At 36.6% G+C, this 26,322-nt stretch overlaps 1 protein-coding gene across 4 annotated transcripts in view; it reads right to left on the bottom strand.

The window, feature by feature from the left end:
* HOOK3 (hook microtubule tethering protein 3) overlaps window positions 1-26,322 on the bottom strand; it is an 84,833-nt gene that overhangs the window by 44,245 nt on the left and 14,266 nt on the right. For all 4 annotated transcript variants that reach the window (XM_041470830.1, XM_041470837.1, XM_041470845.1 and 1 more), the window contains exons 3-6: window positions 17,583-17,655; window positions 9,349-9,399; window positions 6,305-6,437; window positions 4,134-4,201 (exon numbers count right to left, since the gene is read on the bottom strand). In XM_041470830.1, coding sequence (XP_041326764.1) covers window positions 4,134-4,201; window positions 6,305-6,437; window positions 9,349-9,399; window positions 17,583-17,655 — 325 coding nt within the window. The remainder of the gene's footprint in view (window positions 1-4,133; window positions 4,202-6,304; window positions 6,438-9,348; window positions 9,400-17,582; window positions 17,656-26,322) is intronic.

Raw genomic sequence — 26,322 nt, 5'->3', positions numbered from 1 at the left:
ATAATTTTGAAAGCAAATTGCCATAATGTTTTTTCTTCTATATATTTCCTTTATTTAAAAGCTCATAGTCAGAAAAAATTAATGAAAAACTGATGTCATTTCAGAACTTCACATGCAACCTGCAAGCATGACGCTAGAGTACATGGTCTTGAGAGGTCTGGATCAATAGTAATACTTTTGAGTTTAGAGGGGCAAACTTTACTTCATTTGTATTTCAAATCAGTCAAGAGAATAAAAAGCAGAAGGAAGTGTCCTTCTCATTTTCCCTTCACATATGTAAGTTTTCTTCAGGACCAGACTACAAAGGGAATAAAGGTTTACCTCCACAATTTTGCAGCACCCGAACTGGCTTTCATTTCCAAATTCATATTTTAGTATAGGTATAGTATAATCAACTATTTTCGCACGTAACTTTAATGGAGGAGTATGCAGAGGGTGTAGAGATGATAAAAAATGTGCAGAGATTATAAAAACGGAAACATTAAAAATGTGCTTGCAAATTCAAGCGATTACATTGGGCCTCTGCAGGAGAAAGAAAATCCTGCTTAAGAGCTTCCCAGAGTGAAATAAACTAGCAACTAGCACTTATAGGCTTGTTCTTTTTCTGGTTTATTTTGCATAGAGGTCAGTATGGATTTTAAATGGTGCAATTACCTGGACAACATGACAATTCTTACAGTTATTTGTGTAGTTTTATAAGAAGCAGCTGTCATTCCCTGTTAATTCTTTACATCTATATTTTTTCATGCTCACAGCTTTGGTATGATAGCTTACATAATACTTGTAGGTCTGCTAATCTTATATTATTAAAACCTTCACTTTTTAACTGCTTTCACTGTAAAATATGAACAAGCTGTGTTGTCATGGATACATGAAGATTAGAGAAGGGGTAGAACTATCACAAACCTGCATGCATGAATAACATGAATTATGAAAGCTTTTTTCCCCCCACACATGATTTTGCAAACACAGTTGCTCTATTTAGTTGATTTTGAAATCCAAAACACTTGCTTTATCTGAAATGCTTTTTCTACAGTTAATAATACTGTATAAGCTCGCTTAAGTGCCCACAAAACAATGTCAAAACCTAGCTTCTGTACTCACATTCTTTTTCTTTCTTAGAACATCTTTATGTTAGTTTTTATGAGTCATGGCTACATTTGACACTGTATATCCTTTAAAGCAGCTGGACTTTCTTCTTCCTCCAGTTGATACCCAGTCTACCTCCAGTCTATCTGTTGATAGACCCAATAAAATACTTTTATATAATTTCCTAACTATTAAAAAAATAATTTTACTTAAGATAAATATTTTAAAAATATTTTTAAAATCTTTTTTATCAGGAAAAAATAGAGGGGAAAACAACACAAAACCAAAAAGTGGAAATAACATCATTGGTGTTACTCCAGAGAGTAAGCACCTTTCCTACTCTCCCCTCGGCAAGTTTTGACACTACTCCTGACACTATTTTGACTCTCAACTTGACCTGCCCAGAGAGCTGCTAAGTGATGGAATTTAGAGACGTTCTAAACAGCAAAGGAAAACAATTTGTTTACCTTAGCTACCACCTTCATCAACAACGAACTTGGCTACCCAAGGAAAAGACTTGGGAAAATGACAGAAGGGGAAGGGGGAAAGGGAAATATAAAATGGGCAAAATAATTTCTCTAAAAAAATACTTTGGGCCTTTAAAAAATCTGAAAATCATGAAATAAAAAGACCCTGTTATATTACATACACGAATGTATTCAGTCTTGTATTTTGTGCACAAGTTGCATTTTGATACCTACATCTGCAGATTAGCATCTCAGATTCTAAGTGGAGACAACACACCAGACCAATTTGACTACACTGAAAAACTAACAGAAAACCACTGTTTCCTTTATGGAGCACAAGGTATATTTCAAACATTTAAATAAGTGAAGAAAATAAATTATGAAGAACCACAGGTTAATAAAAAATGAAATAACTGAATAAAATTTAGCATACAAAATGCTGCTTATTTCATTGAAAAATCAGCTTCTTCATAAAAAATTGAGAAAACGTTTTCTATTGTGCCTTATGAAATACTTTCATGAGCAAAATTATTTACAATAGCCAAAGAAGCATCAAAAAAATTTGTACGTGCTCAGCTGAAGCAGAAAAATGAATTACATAATAAATCAGTAAAGCTTAGGTCTTCTGACATACCTAATTTTGAAGACAACACCCAATGTCAAATGCTTTAAAATGTTTGGATTAGGTAATATACCAACTTTTCAAATATTCATATGTAGCTAATTTCCTACATACTGCTTTTTGTAAGTCACTTGAATTCCAGAAGCTGCTATGAGTCTAAGAAACAGAAAAACCTCCTTACAAGATCCCATTAAGTTTCACCCCTTTAAACTCTTCCTGTATCAATCTGTGCTGGGTATCATCTAACTCCCAGAGTAACCACCTCCATAATTTTTCCAGACACGGAAGTGAGACAGGCCTATAACTGACAGCACCTTTCTTTCTCGTCTTGAAAACTGGAATAATATTTGCTAGCTTCCAGCTGACTGGGACCTCTCCAAACTCCAAGCCCATTGAAAAATAATGGAGAGAGGCCTTGCTCTCAAAGTGCCTCGAAGTCTGAGACACTTTCTTGCCTCTTCATTTAGCACTTGAGATCCTCCTCATTTGGTCCTCAAATGCCTTCGATTTCTAAGCTTGCAAAGTAGCATTAAAATCACTCAGAACTGTGTCAGTAGCTGAATACTAAGCTTTTTGATTCACTGAATTTTAAATATCTGTTCCAGAAGAACATACTCTTACCATGTGATGTCTTCCTACTTCTACTCATCATGTCAGCAAAAGGGCACACACACTGAACAAGTTCAAAGTTTACCCATTAAATGCTGAAAACTGTGAGCTGCTTCAATGGGCTATTTTATTAAATAAAGGAGACTTTTATAAAAATTGAATAGATTTTCAAAATAAAGAAGGAAGATAAAGAAAGTTTTACTATTTCAAGGTGGTGCAGAAGACAGTGATGCTGCAATTTGGATTTAATAAAAAACACTAGAAAAATCCACCAAAATACTTTACGAAACTTACAAAAAAATAAAATACGCCAAAACTCCAGCAAACTGGTGCTTGGCAGCACTGAGTGGAAGATAATTTAGACAACAATTCTTTTGATGCTCATTTCCAAAGTCCTTTCTGCTGTGTTACAGCCAGCAGTCTACACACAGACAACTGTATGTATGACTGTATGGATAGAGCACTGGTCAAAGTGATGACTGTGGAGAGATTCCCTTGTAGGCTCACTGGTATTTCTTCCTCTATTCAGACATTACAGAGATGAGAAACTGCTCTGAAGCTCAATGTGGAATTTAGTTTCTCTTGTTCTGGTTCAGAGGAAACAGGATTACTAGTGGTTTCCCACCTTCCCTAGCTAGTGACCTGCTCTAGCTAGTGGCCTGCCCTGCAGTAAACAACTGCAGACTGTTAGGCATTTTTATTATAGGCACTTCAGACTTCTTGTAAGTCACAGGGGGGCTTCAGTGGCTAACACCATGGTTTTGATTTACCACAGAAGAGCACTTCTATAAAACGGACTGCAGTATACTCACTGACTTGTAAAAACATACCAGTCTACTGTATTATTCATATATGTTCATCTGATGTATCATTATCCAATTCATAACACTACAGCTGACAAAACAATAATGTTACCCAATTATCTTTCTTTTCACTTGTCTACTAAATAAAAAAAAAAAAAAACAACCAGTTTATGAAATTTTGCTGTTTCAAGGTACAAATTTTGACAAAATTCTGCAGTAACTGGTTATCCACAGAAAATCAATCTAGTGCACTTCAGGATTCACAGGGTGGGAAAAGAAAAGGAAAGGGAACCCAGTATCACAAATATCTAGAAGTTTCTGTCTTCTAGATTTAAAGAAAAGTGGGACATTCAACCAGAGTTCTTTGACATAAAGCAAGATTTTTCTAAGGAAAAAAAAAAGAATTTTTCATTGCAATAAGGCAAAATCTTATGCCCCTTATTTTCTTTACTTTCAACTAAGTTTTTCCTAAGCAGGAAAAAGCATACTACTGTAAAATAATGAAAGAGTGAACTTTCACACACTATGGGCATCCCAGCATACCTCCTGAATGGCTGTCATGACAACATGTTGAACTGATTCTTCCATCATCATAATGGTCTGGATGTACTCTGAAATAAAAGCATTCTGAAATGTCAATGTTGAAACTCAAGTCATAGAAGGCAAGATCAGAAGCTGCATCCTTCCTACAAAATTACTAGATGCCATGGATGACACTGAAATGTATAAGCACCAGTCAAGTTCCACCCCAACAAACTCAAATAGATTTTATCACAAGCCTGTTCAGATACAAATCCAGGCTTATTTGAATTCTACAACAATGAAAAAAGTACATGATTACCTTTTTTCCTACCCTGGCATCTCACACTTCTGAAATAACTAATTTTATCCTTTTCTCACTCTGTTCTGAAACTGTTCAGGCTCTTGAAGTACATGATCCATGCATAGGTTGTCCTTTTCTGTAAATGTAACAGTAACAGCCTGCCTTCCTACAGCACCCCTATTTTAAAGCATTTTCATGTTCATTTTTGGTGTCTGTTCTTATTTCTGTAGTACATCACAAATTAAGTCCCCTCCACTTTTCAAGTTCTCAGCTATATGTTACATGTGAGCTACACAAGAGGTACCTTGTAAGATGATACAGTAGCCAGAAGAACAAATTCTGACATTTAGACTAAGTCAAGGAGTAAATGACTTGCCGAGTATAATATGGTTTCCAGTCAAACATCAGCTCCTTTATTCTTTTAATGATGTGATTAAGATAAAGATGCTGGGGGAAAAAGTCAGCTTCAAGTGGGTAATTTCCTCATGCTGAATCTTGCTCAAAGTACATAAAATTAGATTGTTCTGGTATTTCAAGTGTGCATTTTTAATGCCAAGACTGATAGAGTTAAGGGGACACAAGAACAAGATATACTTCCCACTCGAAAATGACAAAAAATAATTATCCAAAGGGAAGATAATTTTATATAAAACAGAGATGACAGGAGGTTTAGTAAACCAGAGTTATTTATGTACTTGTGGAAGAACACTACTTCTATTTTAATTAATAGAATAGCCAGATGACCTCCTGGTTAAGAGAATAGAAGTAATTTCAGAGGGAGAAACTAAAGTGATTTAGTTACCTAGGAAAACTGGAAAGGGGAAACCAGCTGTAAAGTTAAGATGCACCAAGCAAGAGGAAGACAAAAGGCCTAAAATCTTGGCAGCCATCAAACACAAAATCAGCTGTATCTAGAAGACACACTTATTTGCTGCAATTGTCACACAAATAGAGTAAAAAAAAGTCTTATTTTCCAACACATCTATTTTTCCCACACATGACTACATTTCCTTTTTAAAATATTTAGAATAAATGTTTGCATTTGCAGCTACCTTCATCTGGCTTGAATGAAGTGTAATTTAAGATAACTGGGTAACAATTTACAGCCTACACCCCAAGAAAATTTAGAGCATGAGATGTAGCACACTTCAACAAACACGTCCATTGTTCATCCCATCCTCTCTGGCACCTTTAAGAAAGATGAATGGGTCTCTACTGTATTTGTGCAGCTCCGAATTACAGTCAGTGCCACGGGGGTAGAGACACAGGAGTCTCCTTCAGGGACTGCTAAAGTGGGATTCAGTTGTCTGGCAATTGGCCTGAAGTGACTTTTTGGATGACCTTATCATGCTCCATCTTCAGCTGTTGCCCAAAAGAGCATGCTTGCCAGCATTACTTTTTCCTATTTGCCAACCCCATAGAAACATCTCAGAAACTACAGAAAACCAGTTCACACCAGACATATCATCAGACCAAGCACCAGTCATACTGATGGCTTTCGGCCATGTAGTAAAATGATGCCTGGAATTCATCTCTACAATCAAGAGTTATGCTGTATAATGCAATAATCACGTTTCCATTCTTAACTATCCTGATCTACCTCGTAAACTGTTAAAAGGTGTACCCAAGAATTTTTTGTCTTTGTATACCGATTTTTCAGCTCAGGAAACCAAAACTGAAAATACTCATCTTGGAAGGAAATTCAATTCCAGTCTGACTCTCCAAAAGCAGTGAAGCTTACACCAAAAAACTGTTACTATCTGTACAACAAACTAAGGTCATCATTATTATTTAAAAAAAAAATCTGTTTCTGGCAGGAACCCAAGAAATATAACTTCTTTCCTTAATATTTGCACAATAACCAAGAAAACATGTTTTCAAAATTTATTACCTTGTTTCTGTTCACAATTCACAGCGCATCCCAAAATAAGTTGAAGCATTCTTCCAAGCTCTGCAGCATCAGCATGCTCTCCAATCAGGTTAACATCAGGAAGAGTGAAGTCATTTATCTGTTGCCCTAGAATCTGCATAAAGACAAGGTACATACATGGCTGTATATCACTGCACATATACATATCAATTTATTTCATACAAAGGTGATTCAGAATCAACAACAGCAATTCACTCTTGCTTTACTATAGTTTTGTATACACCTTCAAAACAAACCAAATTGCTTTATGTAACATCCCACTCTAAAATCATACTGTTTGATACAATAATATTTGTGAAAAGATAAACATGATTGTCTCAACTCACAAGTAACTGCTAGATGAACACTTAGGAAGATTTTTTCTTAAAGAATTAAATGTTGAAACATTAAATGTTTCACCTATACAATACATATATCTAACACTGACAGGTGACAAATACAAGACGGCAAAAAACTCAGATCACTAGACCTCACACTTTTAACAAATTCAAGGATATCTGACAACTCTTACAGCTAAGAAAGCTGTTCCATGGAAGAGAATCTGAGGTAGTAGTACAATGATATGCAATTAAACAGCCCACATGCAGTAAGAAAGAAAAAACCCTGCAAAACAAAAGCCCGTGTGACTCGCTATTAGTGTTATCTGATTTATCATTAAAGATCATTAAGGATTAATGATTGGCAGTAGAAGGAACTAGACAATTCTGCTAAATTGCTCTTTACTGAACAGAGGGTTGAAAATATGAATATGAAATTTGGAATGAAACACATCACTGACACATTAATTGCAGATAAAAAGAAACTGTAACTTCTTAAACAGGGTGCAATAAGGAAACAATGACTATATAGAGGGACTCAGTCATGTGTTTGCTGCATGCTCTTTTTTGTGCAATACCCAAGAAAAACAGAAATCAGGTTAAGGCATTTACAAAAAACATAACACACAGGAAGAATACAAAAACACAAACTATTGTAAAGTTAGTAGGGCTGGGTTTTGTGGAAGTATTGTGGTTTCATTCTGATTATGTACAGTTTGTTTTGTGTTGTGAAACGTAGGATTTTTAAGCAGTTTTCTCAAAGAATTAACTTCAACATTACTAAAAATCTCTGCATACTTTAAAGGACACAGATTGATCCTTGTTGGAAAAGACCTTCTTTAGGTCAAAAGAATTCTGTGAATACACCAACCACAATGGAAAATATTACCATCATACACAGACTGCATTAACAGAAAATACAATGTGTTTTGATTCTGGTATGCATTTATATATTGATATTGTAGTTCCTGAATTTCTTTCAAATGCAATGCTGGGCTTAAGTTAACAAAACTACAGTGACTTGATAGTCACTGACCATAAAACTCCTGTTAAAGAAAGCTGAAGGGAATAAGTAAATTGGCAGGCACAAGGAAGAAGCCAAGGACGTGAAGGTGTCACAGAGTTTGAAATAAACAAGAGAAAAAATTTAATTTAAACAAAAAGAACCAAAAAAAGCCATCAAAAGCCCTGAAAGAAATATGAAAATGAAGGATAGACTACATAATAACTATCTTGAGATGAAAAACAGCATTTAACCCATTTTCAAAAGACAAAAGAATTATACATTTACAAAAAACCTAAAAGTTTTAGTTGCAAGAAGCAGAGGTCTGCAGCAAGATTAAATGAGGCAGAACAAAGCATGAAAGATATAGTTAACTTAGGCTTCTTGTTCTTCTACACTTTAAACGGACAATGACAGCAAATGTACCATTTTTACTGATTGTTCTTTTGAACACAATACAAATTTCTGAATTCTTGAGGGTGAACAATATTAGCATATACATTTTCCAAATGCTTTTAACTGCATCAGGTAAAATCCATATACATATCTATATTTTCATAGCAGGGGAGGGAGTAATGTTGAGGAAAACATAAGCAGAATTCATTAGTAGAATCCAGATTGCCCCTACTATCAGCTCCAGCATTGCCTCAGCAGGAAAAATACCAACCTAAACAAAAATTCAGTGAGACTTATAAACATGCACTACCTTTACAGAAATTAATCAGCTTGAATCCGCTCAGAACTTGCCTAATAGTAAAGTTTGGACACCAGAAACTTAATCGTCATACATACTAACCAACCAAAAAGAAGTTTGCATTATTTGGTCTTAGTAATGTTAATTTTCCATAACAAAAACCTGATCTGTTTCTTTTTAGTGTTCCCAGTCATTACCAGCTTCCTTACTCGTCACTTTTCAACATTTATTTAAACATGGATACCTAATCATTTACTGAAGATGACCTCCTAAGTCCAAATTTTTCTTTTTGAAGTACTTCAATTTATTAACAAATCACTGTAGTATTTAGGAGAAGACAGTATTTTGAAAGAAGCAATGTCTAAAACATGCACATTATGGATTTTGTACTGTTGCCTGTACAGATCAATTCATCTCAAACATCACTGAAAGCATATTTCAGCTGAAGATTCACCACTGAAAGAAAAAAATACTGTCTCCTCTGGAGTAATTAAGTGCTGAGTTTGCTCAAAATAAGAGAGAATGACAAAGACTGAGTCCAACACACCTGAATTAAAATATTTAATTTAAAATCTTAATGCAGGGAGAGGCTAGAAATGCTCTCTACTCACTCTCTCCAAGAGAAAAATAAGGAAAAGAGCAGACTTCAGCTGCAGTGGAGGAAGGAAAAAAATCAGGCACAGGTACATTACAGTACATCAGACACAAAGTCCATCATCACAACATAGTCAGTAAAGCCATCACGTAAAGCCTCACATGAGAAAATTTGTGTATCAGGCTTCCCTGGTACTCCTGAGTATTCAATAAAGCAGGTGGGAAGGTTTAAAGAAGGTCAAGACTAGGGAATAGGCCATGAGTCACCATATATACCAAAAGGTCTGCAAGAAAACGTCAGAACTTAACCTGCAGAATGCAATTTATCTTCCACAGGTTAACTAAAATACATGATTCAAAAGGCAAGCAGATGAAGACTAGTTCAAATGGTTCTTACCTCATGGTTGTAATCCAGTATTCCTTTTAAAATTTTCTTCAGGTTGCTTACCTATTTGACAAGAAAGAGGAGATACAATAAATACAGGAAGTATTTTACAGAGAAATCATCATAAAGTGGGTAATCACAGAAGAATCACACAAAAGGATATAATTACATTATTTATGCACAGTTAAATTTAGAATCATGAAAGTTATGCAAGAGGCCCTTATGACCAGACTTCCAGATGTGATCACAAATCTTTATGAACTCACAGAACCCATTTAAATTTATGAAAAATACAACATTGTCTTGGATAGGCTTTAAATCAGAACCTATTGCATGAATGTTTTTAGATACTTGTTTATCTTAGGATTATCTTTGCATCCAGAAGTTAAAACATTATTTCCCTCCTTTCTTCTCTTGAAGTATCCTAGTAATCTACTTTCTGCAGAGATAAACCTCTACTTCCAAACCAAAACCAGCTACTGCTTAGTATCATCCTTTATTCTCAACCCATATAAGTTTAATTTGTTGTTTTTCTCATAAATTATTCTTCTTAGCTCTTTTATTTTTGTTCTTGTCATTCTCTATCTCTCCTCACAGTTTTTACAAAAGAAAGTCTGCCTTACAGTGCCAGACTTACTGGCAAAATTTACATTTCTCCAAGATGACTTCACTGCTATACAAAGGTGGCTTCTGTTCACTCGTATAACCAATGGCATCAGTTAAGTATCTCCTGCTGTACAGAATGTACGTCACATTCATCTAGTACTGAGTATTGCTCCCTTCCCAGCAAAAATCCATTTGTGTCAAGTCTCTGGAAATAGTGTGTTTAAAATTATAAAAATGCCCGTGGGTCTCACAGGTGAAATTCAGAGGGAAAAAAAAAAAGAATCTTTGCTGAAAGTAACTGCTAGAGATAACCATCAATTACTGTTCAAGTATTTAAGAAAATAATTTAGATAATAGAAGTGGCACACTGTTTCCTGGGACAAAGGAGTGGCTGAGAGAACTGGGGGTGTTTAGCTTGGAGAAAAGGAGGCTCAGGGGTGACCTTGTCACTCTTTACAACTCCCTGAAAGGAGGCTGTGGCCGGGGGGGGGGGTCAGCCTCTTCTCCCAGCTAATGAGATGGGACAAGAGGAAAAGGCTTCAAATTTTGCCAGGAAGAGTGTTTTGCCAGGAAGAGTATCAGGACACATCTCTTTATCAGAAAGCATTATCAAACATTGTAAAAGGCTACCCAGGACACAACTGAGTCACCATCCTTGTGGTGTGCTAATAGCTGTGTAGATGTGGTACGCTGGGACAAGACTTATTGATGGACTTGGCAGTTTATGGTTGGTTTCTATGATCTTAAGGATCTTTACCAACTTACACGATTGTATGACTGAAGTTTAAACAGGATCTGCAAAGATTAAAACCAATATAAGGGGGATTCACAAAGTTCTCTCGCTGACAGCGGCAGCCACAGCAGCAAACTGTGGAACTGCAATGAAGGAAGAGCAAAACCTCTCAAGTTCTAATTGCTTTTGAAGCCCACCATAAATTTTATATTCTTGACTGCATTCTAGAAATACCCAGTTAGAAGATTCTGTCCAGTGACAGAAATTATTTACCTTTCAAACTACCTGATGGCCATTAGGAAACATGATACTGAAATCCAGGGACAAACTCAACACTTCAGTATGGTCAACAAACAAAATGAGGTGATGAAAGTAAATTTCAGACTCAAGAAAGGAACAGGATACACACACTAGAAGATTTTTCAAGAAAGCCAAAGTGATAACAATCTGATTGCCTGACTCCTATTAATCTGCTCCCTTTTGGATAGAAGTGCCAGAAGTTGATTCCTTATTAAGACATAGGAACATTCTGACTGTCTCCATTATCACTGAATTTTAAGTCATATAAGAAACAAATTCATTTGGACCTGAAAAGTGACACATCAAATACCTTGACAACCTAGAATGAGAACTGGAGATGCTACACTATATGTATATGAGAACATCTACTGTCACTGCCAAAATGGCATAATAGGCAGTTTACACCTTCCACACCAAAGCACATACTTTTTCTGTACTATTACACACAACACAGCATGATTCTGTAAGAGCTGCAACTATTTCCTAGGCGTCTGCCCAACTGCAGCCAAGACCACCACTCAAAGGCAATGCATAATCATAACCAAAGCCTGCAACAGATTTCAGAATTTAAAGAAATTAAGAAATTTTATTTTTATATCAAATCATCACAAAGAGTACTGCACTGATTGGAATATTATTTTCAAACTTGATTAACTAAAATCTTCTGGTTCATAATTTACCTGAGTCTGCTGCAGAGGAAACGCAAGGGCCATGTTGCAGAATTTAAGTCCAGTTTACCGATGAGAACATTTGTGAGGAACCTTGAACTTGAACATAATCCCAAAAAAATGAGAAACCAAATGGAAACCTGTGAAATACTTCTTTCCCCCTCTCCTTGTAAGCATTTTTGAATTAAAATTCCTTAAACACAAAGAGCCACCTTCCACTATATAACTTTTACAGTGCTTGGAGTCGAGATACTGAAACAAAACTAATATTGATCAAAATTCATGATGAAAATGAGCTTGTAGGGCAGCATCCTTGAAAGAAGAGAACAGCAAACAAACTGAAAAAGAAATCTTTGCCATCCTATTTTACCCCACTGACAATCAACAGTACCAGGGTAACTTGTTTTCAAGAATTAACTGTACCATCTTTGTATTTGGCACACAATCAGACAATTGTGAGGTTAAAGCAGCTTCTTTATAGACTTCTTTTAAGACTAGGACTGACTTAAACTTAAGCATGATCTTCAGTATTACTCAAACAGCTCTCAATTTTTTTCCTAACTTGCTTGCAGTCAATAAACTTAGATGGTTTTACTGCCCCTGGCAGAGAGGATCATCATAGGGAAACTACCACTAATATTTTGTACTTGGAAATTGAAATGAGTAGTTCCAGCAACATTTATGAGGTCAAAGCATATGAAATGAAGACTTCAAGCAGCTAAATGAAAATTAACAACAGCCTAAGAAAGTGTTCAAGACAACCAATTAGATCAGAATTCTAAGTCACACCAGGTGACAGCTGTTCAGAATTACTTTTCACTTTCTTAAGCACATAGGAAAACCTAACTGTAGTTAACAATGACCATTAAATGACATAATGACAACACAACAGACAGAATTGCCAATACAGATTATGACTATAAAGTACTAAACCATTGTTCGGATGTCAGCCCATGACCACACGGGATGCCTATCTGCGTGCATCAGCAACTTGAGTTCTTGCTTTTCCACGAAGATATTCATACCATCCTCCTAACACCTTTTTCATTCCCTGCAGCCATACTTCTGCTGGAAAAGACGTGAAGTTTATTGGGGTAAAAAAAGGGACAGCTATGCTTTATTTCACCTCAGAAATTTGTTGGTTGTTTCACCTCAGAAATCTGTTGCCTTTAATTCACAACAGATGGACCAATAAGTATTTCTGGACAAACCTCTATCCATTTTCAATCTCTTTACCATCTGAGAAAATTGATGCAACCTCAATATTCTCACTCCTTTGAACACCTACATTTCACTAATAGCCACACCAGAGTTGTGTGGGTGTTCTCTACGTTAAATTATCATTACCCTCTCTGTTAACAGCCATCTTGGCTGTAGTACAGTACTACATACTAAGCACACAGTGCTTAGTATGACACTGACCCTTATTACACAGTATTAACCTGATAAACTGACTGGAGTGAAGGCAGAGATCATGTAATCTGCAAACACCATAAGACTTAATGGCTGCTTGTTTTTTTCTCCTGTTTTTCTTTTATTCTCACTTGTCATATAAAATCTCTATTAATTACAGCTTGCTTACTGTTTCCAATCTCAGGCTTGTAACTGCAGTCTGCCTAGATTTCTCCCTTTACTAATATAGTTGTGTAACAAAGGGAAAGGCCAATGACATGGGCAATAGAAAATGCCCTTAAGCTTGTGATTGCTGACAAAAAGTGAGCATAGGTTATCTAACTTCCTGGGTTTTCTCCAACATTATGGCAGACAGTCTCCAATTTTGCATTACTCTTATATCACATGCATGACTGAAACCCTGTTTGCGCTGGAGGCTCTGTGTAAATTGGATTTTCTTTTTTTAATTTCAAATCTTGAATAATATCTGGAAATGTTGCTGGCGGACGCTTTCAAGTGGTGTGGGAATTCTTAGCCAATAAGCCTTGAATATCTCATTAAGGTACATTTTTATCCATTTGCAGTTAACAGGTGGGGTGGGGGGTGGATGGGCATGGGCATGTGGGTGTGTGTGTGCACACACCAAGAAGGGGAGGGAGCATGTGTGTTCACTGTTTGTACCACTCTCACAGGCATATGGTTTCTGATTTAAACTGCATTTTGCAGGAACATGCCTCATCACTGATTATAGGTGGGACCTAGAGAAAGACTAGATAGTGAAGGTTCACAAGACTAACACAGCAAGCTACTAAAACATTAATAAACTGTACTTTAAATTGATGCTGTAGTCTGAATGCCAAAATGAAAAGTTCAGAAGAAAAAGTCAGAAATCAAGCTGAACAATGTGTTTCCTTTTCTTCCTAAGCTTTCCACACTGAATGAAAGAGGACGAGGGGAAGGGGGACTTTTATGCCATCCCTCAGAGAGCCAACAGTTTATTCTGTAATTGCCAAAACTGACGCACATGAATCAAATCAGTAATTGTTTTCTTGATTAGGGAATTTCATTCCTGCAAAGTTTTGGCAATCAAATTATTTTCTAAGTTGCTTTTATTTTCAGTATAGGTTTTATGTTCAAGATGGCATCTTCCTCAGCCACAAAATACTATGTTGTACAGAATTTAAATCTGGACTATACAGAAGTGTTCATTGTACATGAGGAAAGAGTTAATGGCTTTGCTTTTTTATGTTTGTAAACCATCACAAAATAGCAGCAGTGAAAAGTCTTTTTGTTACCCAAGGCAAAACACAAACTACTATGTACATTGATGTATGCTATAAGCATGAAATTTTAACCCTGAAGAGATAACATTTCTCTACTAAATACAGTAGACAAAGATATGGTTAGCTCTAAGAACCACAATGCTTGCTGAATGGTTCCTATTTTGCAAGCTCCCCAAGTTTTAGCATTTCTCTTTTTCTCTACTGTGCATTGCTCAATTTCTCAAGTCTGGCAACTTGTCCTGAAACCAAGAATTTAAAAACATCCCTGTGAGTTTTTGGAGGTTTTTTTTCAAATGATACAGCAACAGCAAAAACACTGCAGTTATCAGAAAGCAAAATACTAAAAAAGCCAAACTAACCAAACCCGTGAAACCCCCTCCCACCCCCTCCCAAAAAAAATCTCAGCCTTATGTTCTTGTTTCTGCTCCACAGAGGACAACACAATTCAAAACACAATCACATTACTCATTACCTTCACCCAGGTAACAAGTGACAGGACAAGAAGAAACTGTCTCAAGAGGTATCACGTAAGTTTTAGGCAAAATATTAGGTAAAAGATTTTAACAGAAAGTGTTGTAGAGCATTGGAACAGACTGCCTAGCAAAATGATAGAGTCATCATCCATGGAAGTGTTCAAAAAATGTGCAGATATGGCACTTGGTGACATAATGGATTGTGGTGAACACAGTGGTGGTGCTAGGTTGACAGCCGGACAAAATCTTAAAGGTCTTTTCCAAACTTAACAACTCTATGATTCTATCATTTTCTGAGTACTTCCATGAACAGTGGTTAGGTGGGCTGTACAAGACCTACACTAATCTCTACCAGCCCTCCTAACCACTGTTTCACAAAACTACCTACACTAGATTGTTTTTCTGTATTCCCCCTACTAGACCAGCTCCTTTATGTGGTTCACAATACCAAGAGTTGGTACAAGTGGTGACCGTTACACCAGATGGCATCAGAGACAAGAGTGACCATGTTTAGCAACAAGAAAATAATGTAGCTCATTACCACAACGCTTGAGATAATCCAATTATCATTTCTCAAGGCACTTCTTAAAGTATGAAGAGAAAACTATATTCTAGAGTCATGCAACTATGATGCATATCCAGTAATGAATATATTTCTAAAAGGAGGCTGTAGTGAGGTGAGGGTCGGTCTCTTCTCCCAGTTAGCAAGTGATAGGATGAGACGAAATGGCCTCAAGCTGCCCCAGGGGAAGTTAAAATTGGGTATTATGAAAAATTTCTTCACCAAAGGCATTTTCAAGCATTGGAACAGGCTGCCCAGGGAAGTGTTGGGTTACTGTCCCTGAAGGCATTTAGAAGAGGTGTAGATGTGGAGCTTAGGGTAATGGTTTAGTGTGGACTTGGTAGAGTTAACTTGATCTTAAATCTCTCCCAAGCTGAACAATTCTATTAAGAGAAATGCACATAGGTAGTGTTCCTACAAGCCAGACTTTAAATTAAGGATTGGATGATAGACATTTGAAAAACTAGACTACTGATAATGTTTACTCACATATAAAAAACATTTGGCAAAGCACAGGATTACTTCCATACTAAAAAACAAGAGTTAAAGTATCATACTTGTGCCTTTTGGTATTCTTCATGAAAAGGGAAGTGGTCTACAAAAACGTACACAAAAAGCTGAATTATACATATTTCTTAAACAAAACAAATAAATAAGTTTTTAGTTCTTGTTTACATGGACACTTGAAAAACAAGATGGAATGACAACAGCAAGAAACTGAAATTTGACCTGATGCTTTGCCAGCCTAAGTCACATAAGGAAGTTACTAGATTGTTCAGCTCTTTTTTTTTTTTTCATACCTGCTAAGCTTTTACATCTGCCAAAATGGTGGGAGACATAAAAATAAAATATTTATTCCTCAAATTCCATATGACAGTAATAGAAGCTGTTGCTCCCCATTCAATCAGCTCAAATGCAATTACAACCAACAGTTCTCAGTTTGTTATCCTCCACATTTAACAGCTAAGACTTCAAAATTCCTTAGGAAAACAAAAAAAAAAAAAAAAAAATTCACAGAAAAATAAGACCTTGTATCCAGCTGTTCACTTGCTATTCCATACAATTCTTTGAGAAGTTAGTTTATATTAAGTGCTCTACATGCAGCAGATGTAGGCCAAAAGAGTCCTAAAGGTTTTTCTAGGGCTCATGTCTCTTATTCAGCAGCCAATATATCCCCATCAATGTACCCTCACTTTTGCTGGCAGCCCTAGTAGGCAAAACATTCTAAAGCATTCCAGACTTCACACAGCTGGTCAGACAGCAGAAATCACGCTGATACACATTTCCTGGCCAAGTCAAAACACAAACAGCAGTGGTGTGTGTCATCTTTGTCTCAGGCAGCATTCTCTCTCTGAGTGTCCCTGAAATCCAGAAAGTGATGTAGACAAGCCTGTAAGTACTAGAGCATTTCACAGTTTTAGTGCTTCCCCAGATGCTCAGAACGGGTTTTGGTGGCTGGAACAAAACGGTTTTACAGGAAACAAGAACTAACAGTAAATTCTTAACTCTTTTTCTTCCCCCAAATTAGTCAGGCTGAAAATAGAAATTTAGAGAAGCACATAGGTCGTTCTCTGAAGAAAACTAATAAAAAACTATACTAACATCTGCATGTGAGACAGTGTTCTTCACATTCTAAAGCAAAATGTTCCTCATTCATAGTTCTTGTAAATTCTGTTTCCTTCAGGTTTGCAGAGAAGTGCTAGAATGCTAAGTGATACAAATGACCCAGCAAGCAAACTGTGATTAAAAATCATGCTGAGTAGAAACACAGGAAAAACACAACTTCCTCCCTTAAAACTCAGTAGCTCTGCAGAGCTGACAAAGTAAAAGGAAGCAACACGTTGCTATTTTTCTTTAAATACATTGCTAATTATGTTCCTATTTTTATGCAGTTGCTTCTCAAAAAAGCTGATTGTTTAAAAGCTGCTTTCACATTGTGCACTAAAAAAAGTCTCATTCAATGTTGGAAAAACGAGAGGTAATTAATGTATAACATTTACTTTAATATTTTCCTTTTACATCATTAAAATCTGTTTACAAATTCAACATGGCTTTGTTGAAACTGTGCAGGACAATACAACATAAAAACAAGTGTAATTAAAATTGTCTAAAATTCAAAATGCTGTCTATAAAGCAAGATCTTAATCCAGAAATATGAGAATATTCAAACTCAATATCGTATTAAGTACTGAAATACAGATTCACAGACAAGCAAAGTCAGTCAAATACCTTTAGCCTCCAATTATCTCCTACTTCTGTTTTGATTCTGTTCAGCCAATTTTCATCAAAATAAGCTGGATCTCTGAAAAATAAAAAGTGTATTCATTAAAAACACATTACAGAAATTTTGAGTACACATTCAACATCAAGCTCTTATCTCAGGTTTGAGTTCATTTAAATAACTACCTCTTGTATTTGACGCATGGCCTGAATATAGTAGTTCAGAATCCTTTTCTCACTTTTCTAAGAACTTTCACCCTGTCAACAGCGCAGCTTCATTTGTGTGCCATAAGCAGCTTATGCTTTTGAGGAAGATTCTTTGTATTTTGAATCCATTTTGCCAGTCTTCCCTCTGTAAGTCCTACCTCTTTATTTCTCCTCTGGTGTTGCAGCAGTATTTACTTGCATTTCTTAAATTAAATTAAAAATTATTACTTTTCCACACATTATGGATCCCTACCATTGAACACTGCTTACAACTATTCAGCTTCTAAAATAAAAGCCTGAAACTGAACAAAACATATGCTGTCTTGATAAAGTGAGAAGAGCTAGGAAGCATCACTGAAGTTTTTATGACTAAGAACACACTTCACTATTTCATCTACCAAGCACTATCAGTTTTTGAAATCCTCTTGTCACAGTAACCCTACACAAATCTTTTTGTGAATACCCTTCCTCAGAAGTTTTTCTGTCCTCTGCACTTTTGACAAGGCAATCAAGAAAAAGAACAGAGAACTATTTCTACTTCTATGGACAACTTCTCCCTATTCATTTTTTCTCAAAGTATCTTCCACAAGCTGCTTCTTCAAGACACCTCCTGAGACTCTCTCTTTTGCTGCCAAGCTCAAAGACCATCTAAAAGGCTGACATTTTATACTGCTCAATTCAGTCAAATTTTCCCTTTATCATAGAGAATTTTGAAAATGCTATAATCAGAATTAAGGAGAAATAATGTACTATATATAACCGTTTTTAAAGGAGTAGGAAAACATAAGAAAATGCTCATATTTCATCCAACATATGAAGTCAATACAGCCAGAATGAAAAAAGACACCTTTCTATTGTTAGCAAAATGCCCTTAAGAGTTTGTGTTGCAGTTTCAGGTGAAGTACTCTATTTTCTGGACTTACACTGCTGCATTAGCCACTGATTACTGTTAGATTTACAGTTTATGCTACACCTTCTAAACGTAGAAGGGTTCTGGACTGAGCTCTTTTTTCAAGGGCAAGACACCATGAGATCTTTTGGCAAAACTTCAAGAGAACTCTGAATATGCCTGGAGAGTCAAATAACATCCATATCATATATACAGTAAACCGGCAATTACATCAGTACTTTTATTAGAGCACAAACTTTGCAGCCACACTTTGCATCTGATGCACAGTACATGCTGTATTCCATCTTCTCCACAGTGTCTTCACAATGCATCAAGGTCTGCAAGCTGTACTACAACTACAATATGCAGCAGCGGAGGAAGATCACAAATAGTAATGTTTCTCTACTGACACATTTTCATTGCTATTTTTACACACTTTGCTACAGACTCTGGTGAATATTACAACATATTTCGTTTCCCTTGACATGGCATCTCCAAACATATATCTGGAAGAACAGCTTTAATTACTAGTTAAGTTGATGACTCCAAATTACTTCTATTCAAAAACAGTACAGTTCTAGCACAGATGACAGAATCTTAAATTACAAAACAGAAAAAGTAATGTCTTATTCTGACTATCATCTGGCTTTGAAATATATGTTTTCAAATAGCATTCAAATGGTCTCTCTGCCACAAGAAGACAAGCAGACTTAAGAATGACATAGATTCAAGTATATGTAAGATCTCTGACACATAAAATAAACACTCAGCTTTTACATGAAACAAATAGCTCTCCTTGCAAAAAGCCTTAATGAAAAAGCCTTCACTTGCCTAATTTCCACTCAATCACAAGAAAATTATCTGGACAGTAATGAAAAGAATGACAGTTCAAATCCCATTTTAGGTGTGGATTTCAAAAAATACCCTAATGACTGCCAAATGGGTCTTCTGGGAACTGCCAACACATAAATAAGCTAGCTTAACAAAAGACTCGCAATTATAAAATATTTATGCAGCTGAGAGAGAAAGCAGGTATGACCTGTGCTTCCTCATCAAAAAAAACCCAAGAGGACTTCCTCAAGGACTGCACCTTATAATTTTAAGGGTTGTACTTGGCCACTAACATCTTCAGTTGCTTCACAGCTGTAGTGCCATGAATACACCAACCCTTGACATACCATTTCCATGGTAAATAATGGTTCTAGGAAACAACATGGGTAAGTATAAAAAACATCCAACAGGCAAAATTATATTTGGACTGACAGGGTAGCTGACATTACATATCCAGTTTTCAACAATAACAGCACCAATAAGGGAATCAGCTGAGGAACACTAATGAGACTTCAGAGTTAGGTCCATCTGACTTCACTCCGAAAGCCTGAAATTCAGCAGAAACTAAGCAGTTTTTTTCAGCTACGACTGTAATAAAAGGAACACATGGACCAGCAACTGTCTTTTACAGTCTAGATGAAAGTCATAAGCTACCTAAACCCTGATACACATCATCACACATACTTAAGGAAGGTCCCTGAGAAATAAATCTAAACTCTTTCTTCCACAGATCCCTTTTTTCTTTTGTATGTACACAAACCTCATGGAAGCACCAAGGGTCCAGCAGCTGATAGGCAATCCAGTTGTAATCAATATCATCTAACAATGGTCAAAATAGCACCAACAATTCTTTTTAGAGAACTTCATACAGGTTACACAATAATTAATAGCACACTGCAAAAAGTCTTTGCCAGGAACACAATAAGTAAAAAGCAAAAGGTTGGGTTTTCAACACCAACCAAGTCTAGAATGATCATCCTTTCCTCAACCTCATCACCATTATAATTTTCTTTCTTTTCAAGAGTCTCATTAAAATTCATTACTAGTACCAACAGCAATGCTCTCTCTATGTAACAAACTATTGGAAAACAAACCTGAAATAGAAACTTTTCCACAAGAACTTCTAAACATATTTTTATAAAGGGGCTTCCAGATGTTAGATCTCACAGCCCTTGCTGCAAACAAGTCTCCTTTCGCTATATTTTTGGGGATCAGGATTCAACCAAATTCAGGCCACCTTAGGCCATTTCATTGGGAAGCAACAGCATTATTCTTACAGTGTTTGAAAAAGCACTGCCTAAGCAAATATGAAAATGTGTGGCTGAGAAGTGAGCAGCTATATCAGAAAATTAACTGGAGCATCTTCATTACCATGAGATGACTCATACATGAATTACATATTTTGAATTCAGTAAGTTCCTGAGCCTAGATCCAAACTTATACAATCTCCAGCACTGGCTAACTTTCAGGTTTAGAAAGGTATTTGTACATCAGTTGATTGCTGCCTACTATCTCACTAGTACTGCAGATAACTGGGACTTTTCTTCAGAGCACAAGATACTTGTGCTGTTGCTAATGCTCTATCACTTCATGTGATGTTTTCAGCAGTGCTCATTTACACCATCTCCATCTTATTTTGTATGCAAATTTTCCTTTATTTAAGCAATCATCTCCCTGCATCACAGATGCCAAGAGACAGAAATACTCTTCTGAAGAAAACCAACCCACAGAGCATGTAGTATAACTCATGATTATTACTCATTTTTACAGTGGTACAGTAAGCTGCTTCAAAAAATGTGTTTACAAAAATTTCCCTCCCCCAGTGACATACAAAAGCATGGCTTTTGTGTTTTGCATGTGTCAAAATACATACAGCATGTTGCAATGTATAATATAATGAATAATTCATTGAGAGGGGTGCGATGCACAGATGACAGAAGAAACTATATACAATTTCCTACACTTACCAAGGCCAGTATGACAGAGGAAGAAATAATCAAAACAAGATGGACACCTGGTACTAAACGGTCTCCAGAATGGGATGAAAGGAAAATTTGAAAACAGGAAATCCTGCTATTATGGGGATATCAGTGGACAGTGAAAACATAAGGATGTGATTCAGAAGCAAGCTACGGCACTCGTACCAGCACAAGCTACACAATTTCAGGCCAACAGTCTACTCATAAAAAATGAAACGTTTTTTTTTTGCTTCCATTCTTTACTCCTGTAGTACAACACTCTTTAAAATAATCATCAACAGTGTACAGGCATTTTTTTCTTACTGTATTTCATATCAATGCTAGTCAGAGGGATCACCACATCAGAAAAGAAACAATAAATCTTACAGAATAACACACAAAAGTTAAACTAAAACATAGGCTGAGTTTCTTCCTCCAAGATAATACAGTTAGCACTAGAGAATTACATGCAATGGTATTTTAAGCTGAAATTCAAAGATAAAGTTTTAATGCTATAAAGGAAGAAAATGTCCTTCAGGAATTTACCAATAACCTTTTTTAACAACTGAGACTGCAAGCAAAATTTTCATTCTTGGTTACGTAGAACATATTTCTGGTATTTGCTATCTCACACAGTACATCAATAGCAAAAAGCTTCTGAAGGTGTCAGTAATTTCCTCTGTAACCTTTTCTTCTCACAGCTTATTCCAGCAGTTTTGTTAAAGAAAAGTCTGCTGCATTTGTTATGATGTCTGGCACTTATCTACAAATGGGCTGCTACTGTGAGTGTAAAAAATATTGAGGACGATGTACGAAAAATTAAGAACTAAAGAAGAAACCATCAGCCCCGTCCCCTTGGTACAAGGCACTGTTGTGCACAGTACAAGCTGGTTTTTATCAGCTGATGAGCAAGCAATGATCTTCCTCTTCTCTTCCTTTTTCTGACTAAATCCTACAGTTCTGTTTTGTGCAAATTTTATGTATGTCTAAAACAACTAAGTCCCTGAGCTAGGGATCTCTGAAAAACTGCTCCTCATCATGTCCTACTATCTCCCATCCTCATAAGTACCAGTGGACTTTCCCTAAGAAGGCAGATGTAAGGAAAAAAAAAATAATAGAATTCACTATTAAGCCTTCAAGTTTTTTGGAAGAAATGCTATCCTCACTTCCCTATCTGGAAATATATCCAGATCACTGAACCACTCCAACACCTTTAAATTTTCATTAATACTCTTCTTTACTGGTTATATTAATCTGCTCTTTAGTATTTTTAAACATTAATTTACCATAGTAAAATCCTGATTCACACAAAGTTGCCAGAACTTTCTCCTCCTTACCTTTACCTAATCAATCTCCCATTGTTATTAGGCTCTAAGAACACACACTCAAAAAGAACCTTTAACAGGAAGCACTATACTAAGAAACACCTAATTTTCATTTTTTCCTTGAAAAATTACAAAAATAGTAGTTTATCCTTCTCAATAGAGTAATGGCATTTAAGTTGTGTCTGCAGTCAAAACAACGTATTTTTCCTTTGAAGATTAACTTTTTGAGAGATTTTTCATGTCGAAGACAACTATTCAAGTTTTCTCTGCAAATGATATGTCTGCAGTGACCTGATGCTTTCAGGCTTGCTCCTTGTTATTTAACATCACTGCACGGCTTTTCCAAATAATCTTAAGCATGTAGCTGCCTTCCTGCAAAAATTGTATTCTGCATGACTATCTTTCTTGGGGCAGAGTGGGAATACTAATGGGAGCTGCTAATGTAAAAAGAAAAGTAAAAAAGTCTGCTCTAGACTTGCTTCACATTGTTGAACATGCCCCATCTCCCAGTGAAGTAGTCTTCCTGTTATTTTTGTTCAAAGGACCAACAAGAGGATTTCACTGCTAGTGTTGAATTTGGTTTTGTTTTCAAGAAAGAATATTTAGAACGTCTTTGTCAACATCCTCCTGATCAGTTTTCTGAGTAGAAAATGCTGATCCTGTATTTGACCAATATTCCACTCTCATGTCCAGGGAAAGGGAAAATGTTTGGCTATTCTACAATCCTTAGTTTCTACTTTGAAAATCAATTAGACTAATCTTCTGTTACACTTCTTATCTTATACTACTTACCTTCTGTTTATTCTGCTTTAAAAAGAAAAACAAAAAAGCAATATTTTCTCTCAAAGATTGTTCATGTTATCATTCCTGTTGTACAATCCAAGATCAGATTGCTGCTGCTCTTCAAGGTTTATCTCAGCAGGAATGCAGACAAGATTTAGCAATACTGTTGCTAAATTTCAGCATGAGAATATGTCTGTTCATTACATAAGTATGCAAAATGTTAAATCTGAAGCACAACTACCATAAAGTAAGATAGTTGAATACTAATTTTGGCATGTTCAAATTATTATATAGGACATAAAGAAAGAATTATAAATTGTTTAGTTGATCTTCACGTATTTTAAAATCATGCTACAGAAATGCAATATTTGTATTGTAATATTATTTTTAAAATTCAGTTCATCAGCTGAAAACAGTATCTCAGAACCACATGCTAAAAAATCTTGCTTTGAAATATTTGACTACATTGAGATTTCCCTTTCCTCCTTTTTTTTTTTTCTTCCTGTGAACTGGCAGTTCCTTCTCTCAATAGAAGGAAGGCTCCTGCTCCTGAGAATCTGCAGCTAAAGAACAGACTCATAGCAGTTACAGCCCTAGGAGCTCTGCCAAACAAATCATCCGTGCTCAGTAAACCTGAGCCATGCAGCAGCACAAGAGGGAAGCGCTAAACACTAGAACAGGATGGAGGACCCTCATCTTCTGACTGACATCAAGAAGGGCTGTTGCTTGCTCGGGATTTGAATTCCGGGCATTGTTGAAAGACTGCTGAAGCTTGTCCAGCCCTCACGTGATTATTCCTTCAGCTCTTCCACCTGGGCACGAGCTGTACAGCTAGGGAAACCTGCAAAGTGCCAAATGTGATTATGCAGCTTTGGAAGGTATGGTCAAGGCTCGGGTGGTCTTCTCCCCTGTTGCCACAGTTAGTGAGAAGGAGGTTTGAGCAGCAGACAGACCCTGCAGGTCAACAACCTGCTGTGATACAGTGTTGGCAACAAAGTTTTGATTTCGATAACCATTAAACCCTTCTCAGAATAAGGACTGCTTGGAAGAGATAGGATCCACCAGACTATGGTGGGCAGATGCATCTTCACGAACAGGCTGGCCAAGATGTTAAGAACAGTTTTATACAAAAAAATGAACATTAAGTTACAAATTACAAAGTAGTGAACTCTGTTGAAGAACTAGGGGTGAGGAATGATATGAACAAAAGACACCTCATAGTCAACAAAACAGGTCTGAGTAAAGTGGGATCACCTCAAGCATATGCACATAAATATAGAAAGGCCTAAAGAAGAACACTCTGGGGAAAGCTTAATTCTTGGGAATCAGAAAGACAGGATGCATATGTGGAGTGTTTATGCACTAATGCAGGCAGCATAGAGAACAAATAGGAATAAACAGAGTTCTGTATGTAGTTACAAGGTCACAGACCCACTGGGATCATGAAGTCATGGTAGGATGGCTCACATGCCAAGGCGGCTGCCATAAGCATACAGACTCCTTAGGAAGAACAAGCTGAGAAGGCAGTGACAGAAAGATGCCCTTTCTGCGACAGACCAGAGGACAGATATGAGCCAGCTGAGAGATTACTAGTCAGAATGACTAAGCAGATCAACATGAGTGACACCGTTACAGATTCCTGCTATAGACTGCCTGATCAGAATGACACCTTCATAGAAGAACTGATGAAGCATTGCTGGGGTAACTGGATAGCAAGGTGGGAATGAAAAATGGCTGAAATGTTAGGCTCAAAGGTTTCAGAAGCATGAAATTCAGCTGGAGGCCAGTTCACTAGCAGCATATCCAAGGGGTCAATACTATTAGCTGTCTTTAGCAAGGATCTAGATGATGGTACAGAGGGCACTTTTCATATAATACAAAAATGGAAGGTGTGATTGACACACCTGATAGTTGCGTTGCCATTTAGGAAAAATTTGGCAAGGTGGAAAAAAAGGCTGAGAGGAACCTTACACATTTCAGAAAAGTTAAATGCAAACACTATTCACCAATATATACCGGGGGTCACTGGCTGGAAAACAGCTTTGCAGACAAGAAACCAGGCAGAAACCAAGTGGAACACACTCCAGCAATGTGTCCTTGCAGCAAAGAAGGCAAACCAAAACCTGGGCTGTACTGGGAAGATTGCTACCAGCAGGCCAAGGGAGGTACTGCTCAGATCTGTTAAAACCGTATCTGAACTGCTGCCTCCAGGCCTCCCCAGTAAGAGAGACACCGGGACATACACGGAAGTTCAGCAAAGGGCAGTTGAGATGATTAACAGACTGCCAAGTGAGGTGAGACTGAGTGAGCTGTTTTTGTTTAGCCTCAAGAAGAAAAGGCTCAGTAAGATCTTACCAATCCTGTGTATAAATAATCCAATGGCTTCTTCTTTATATCCTCACATAATCTCAGTAGTGTCTGGTGAACAGATAAGGGGTAGTGGAAACAAACAGAAAAGTACTTCCAACTGCAAACAACTAAACTGACAGTTCCATTCAGTTTATCATTGAAGTTTTATACATTAAACTACTTCTAACATTACTGACTATAGTTTCAAACAACAATCAGGGCAATTAATTAAATTAAAGGTATTACTCTGCACTGATTTCAATTTTAAGTGTGAATCTGTAAGTTTAGTTTTAAGTCAGGTTACTTTCCAGTAAGGTCACACTTGAATGAACTCTTGTCTAAAATAATTTTTTTTCATTTAAGATAGTTATCTGTAAACTACAGAGAAAAAAATTATTAGTCATGTT

This window comes from Pyrgilauda ruficollis, unplaced genomic scaffold (assembly GCF_017590135.1).
Source record: "Pyrgilauda ruficollis isolate IOZ18807 unplaced genomic scaffold, ASM1759013v1 scaffold106, whole genome shotgun sequence".
NCBI classification, from domain to species: Eukaryota; Metazoa; Chordata; class Aves; order Passeriformes; family Passeridae; genus Pyrgilauda; species Pyrgilauda ruficollis.
This window is presented reverse-complemented; position numbering and strand designations above follow the sequence as displayed.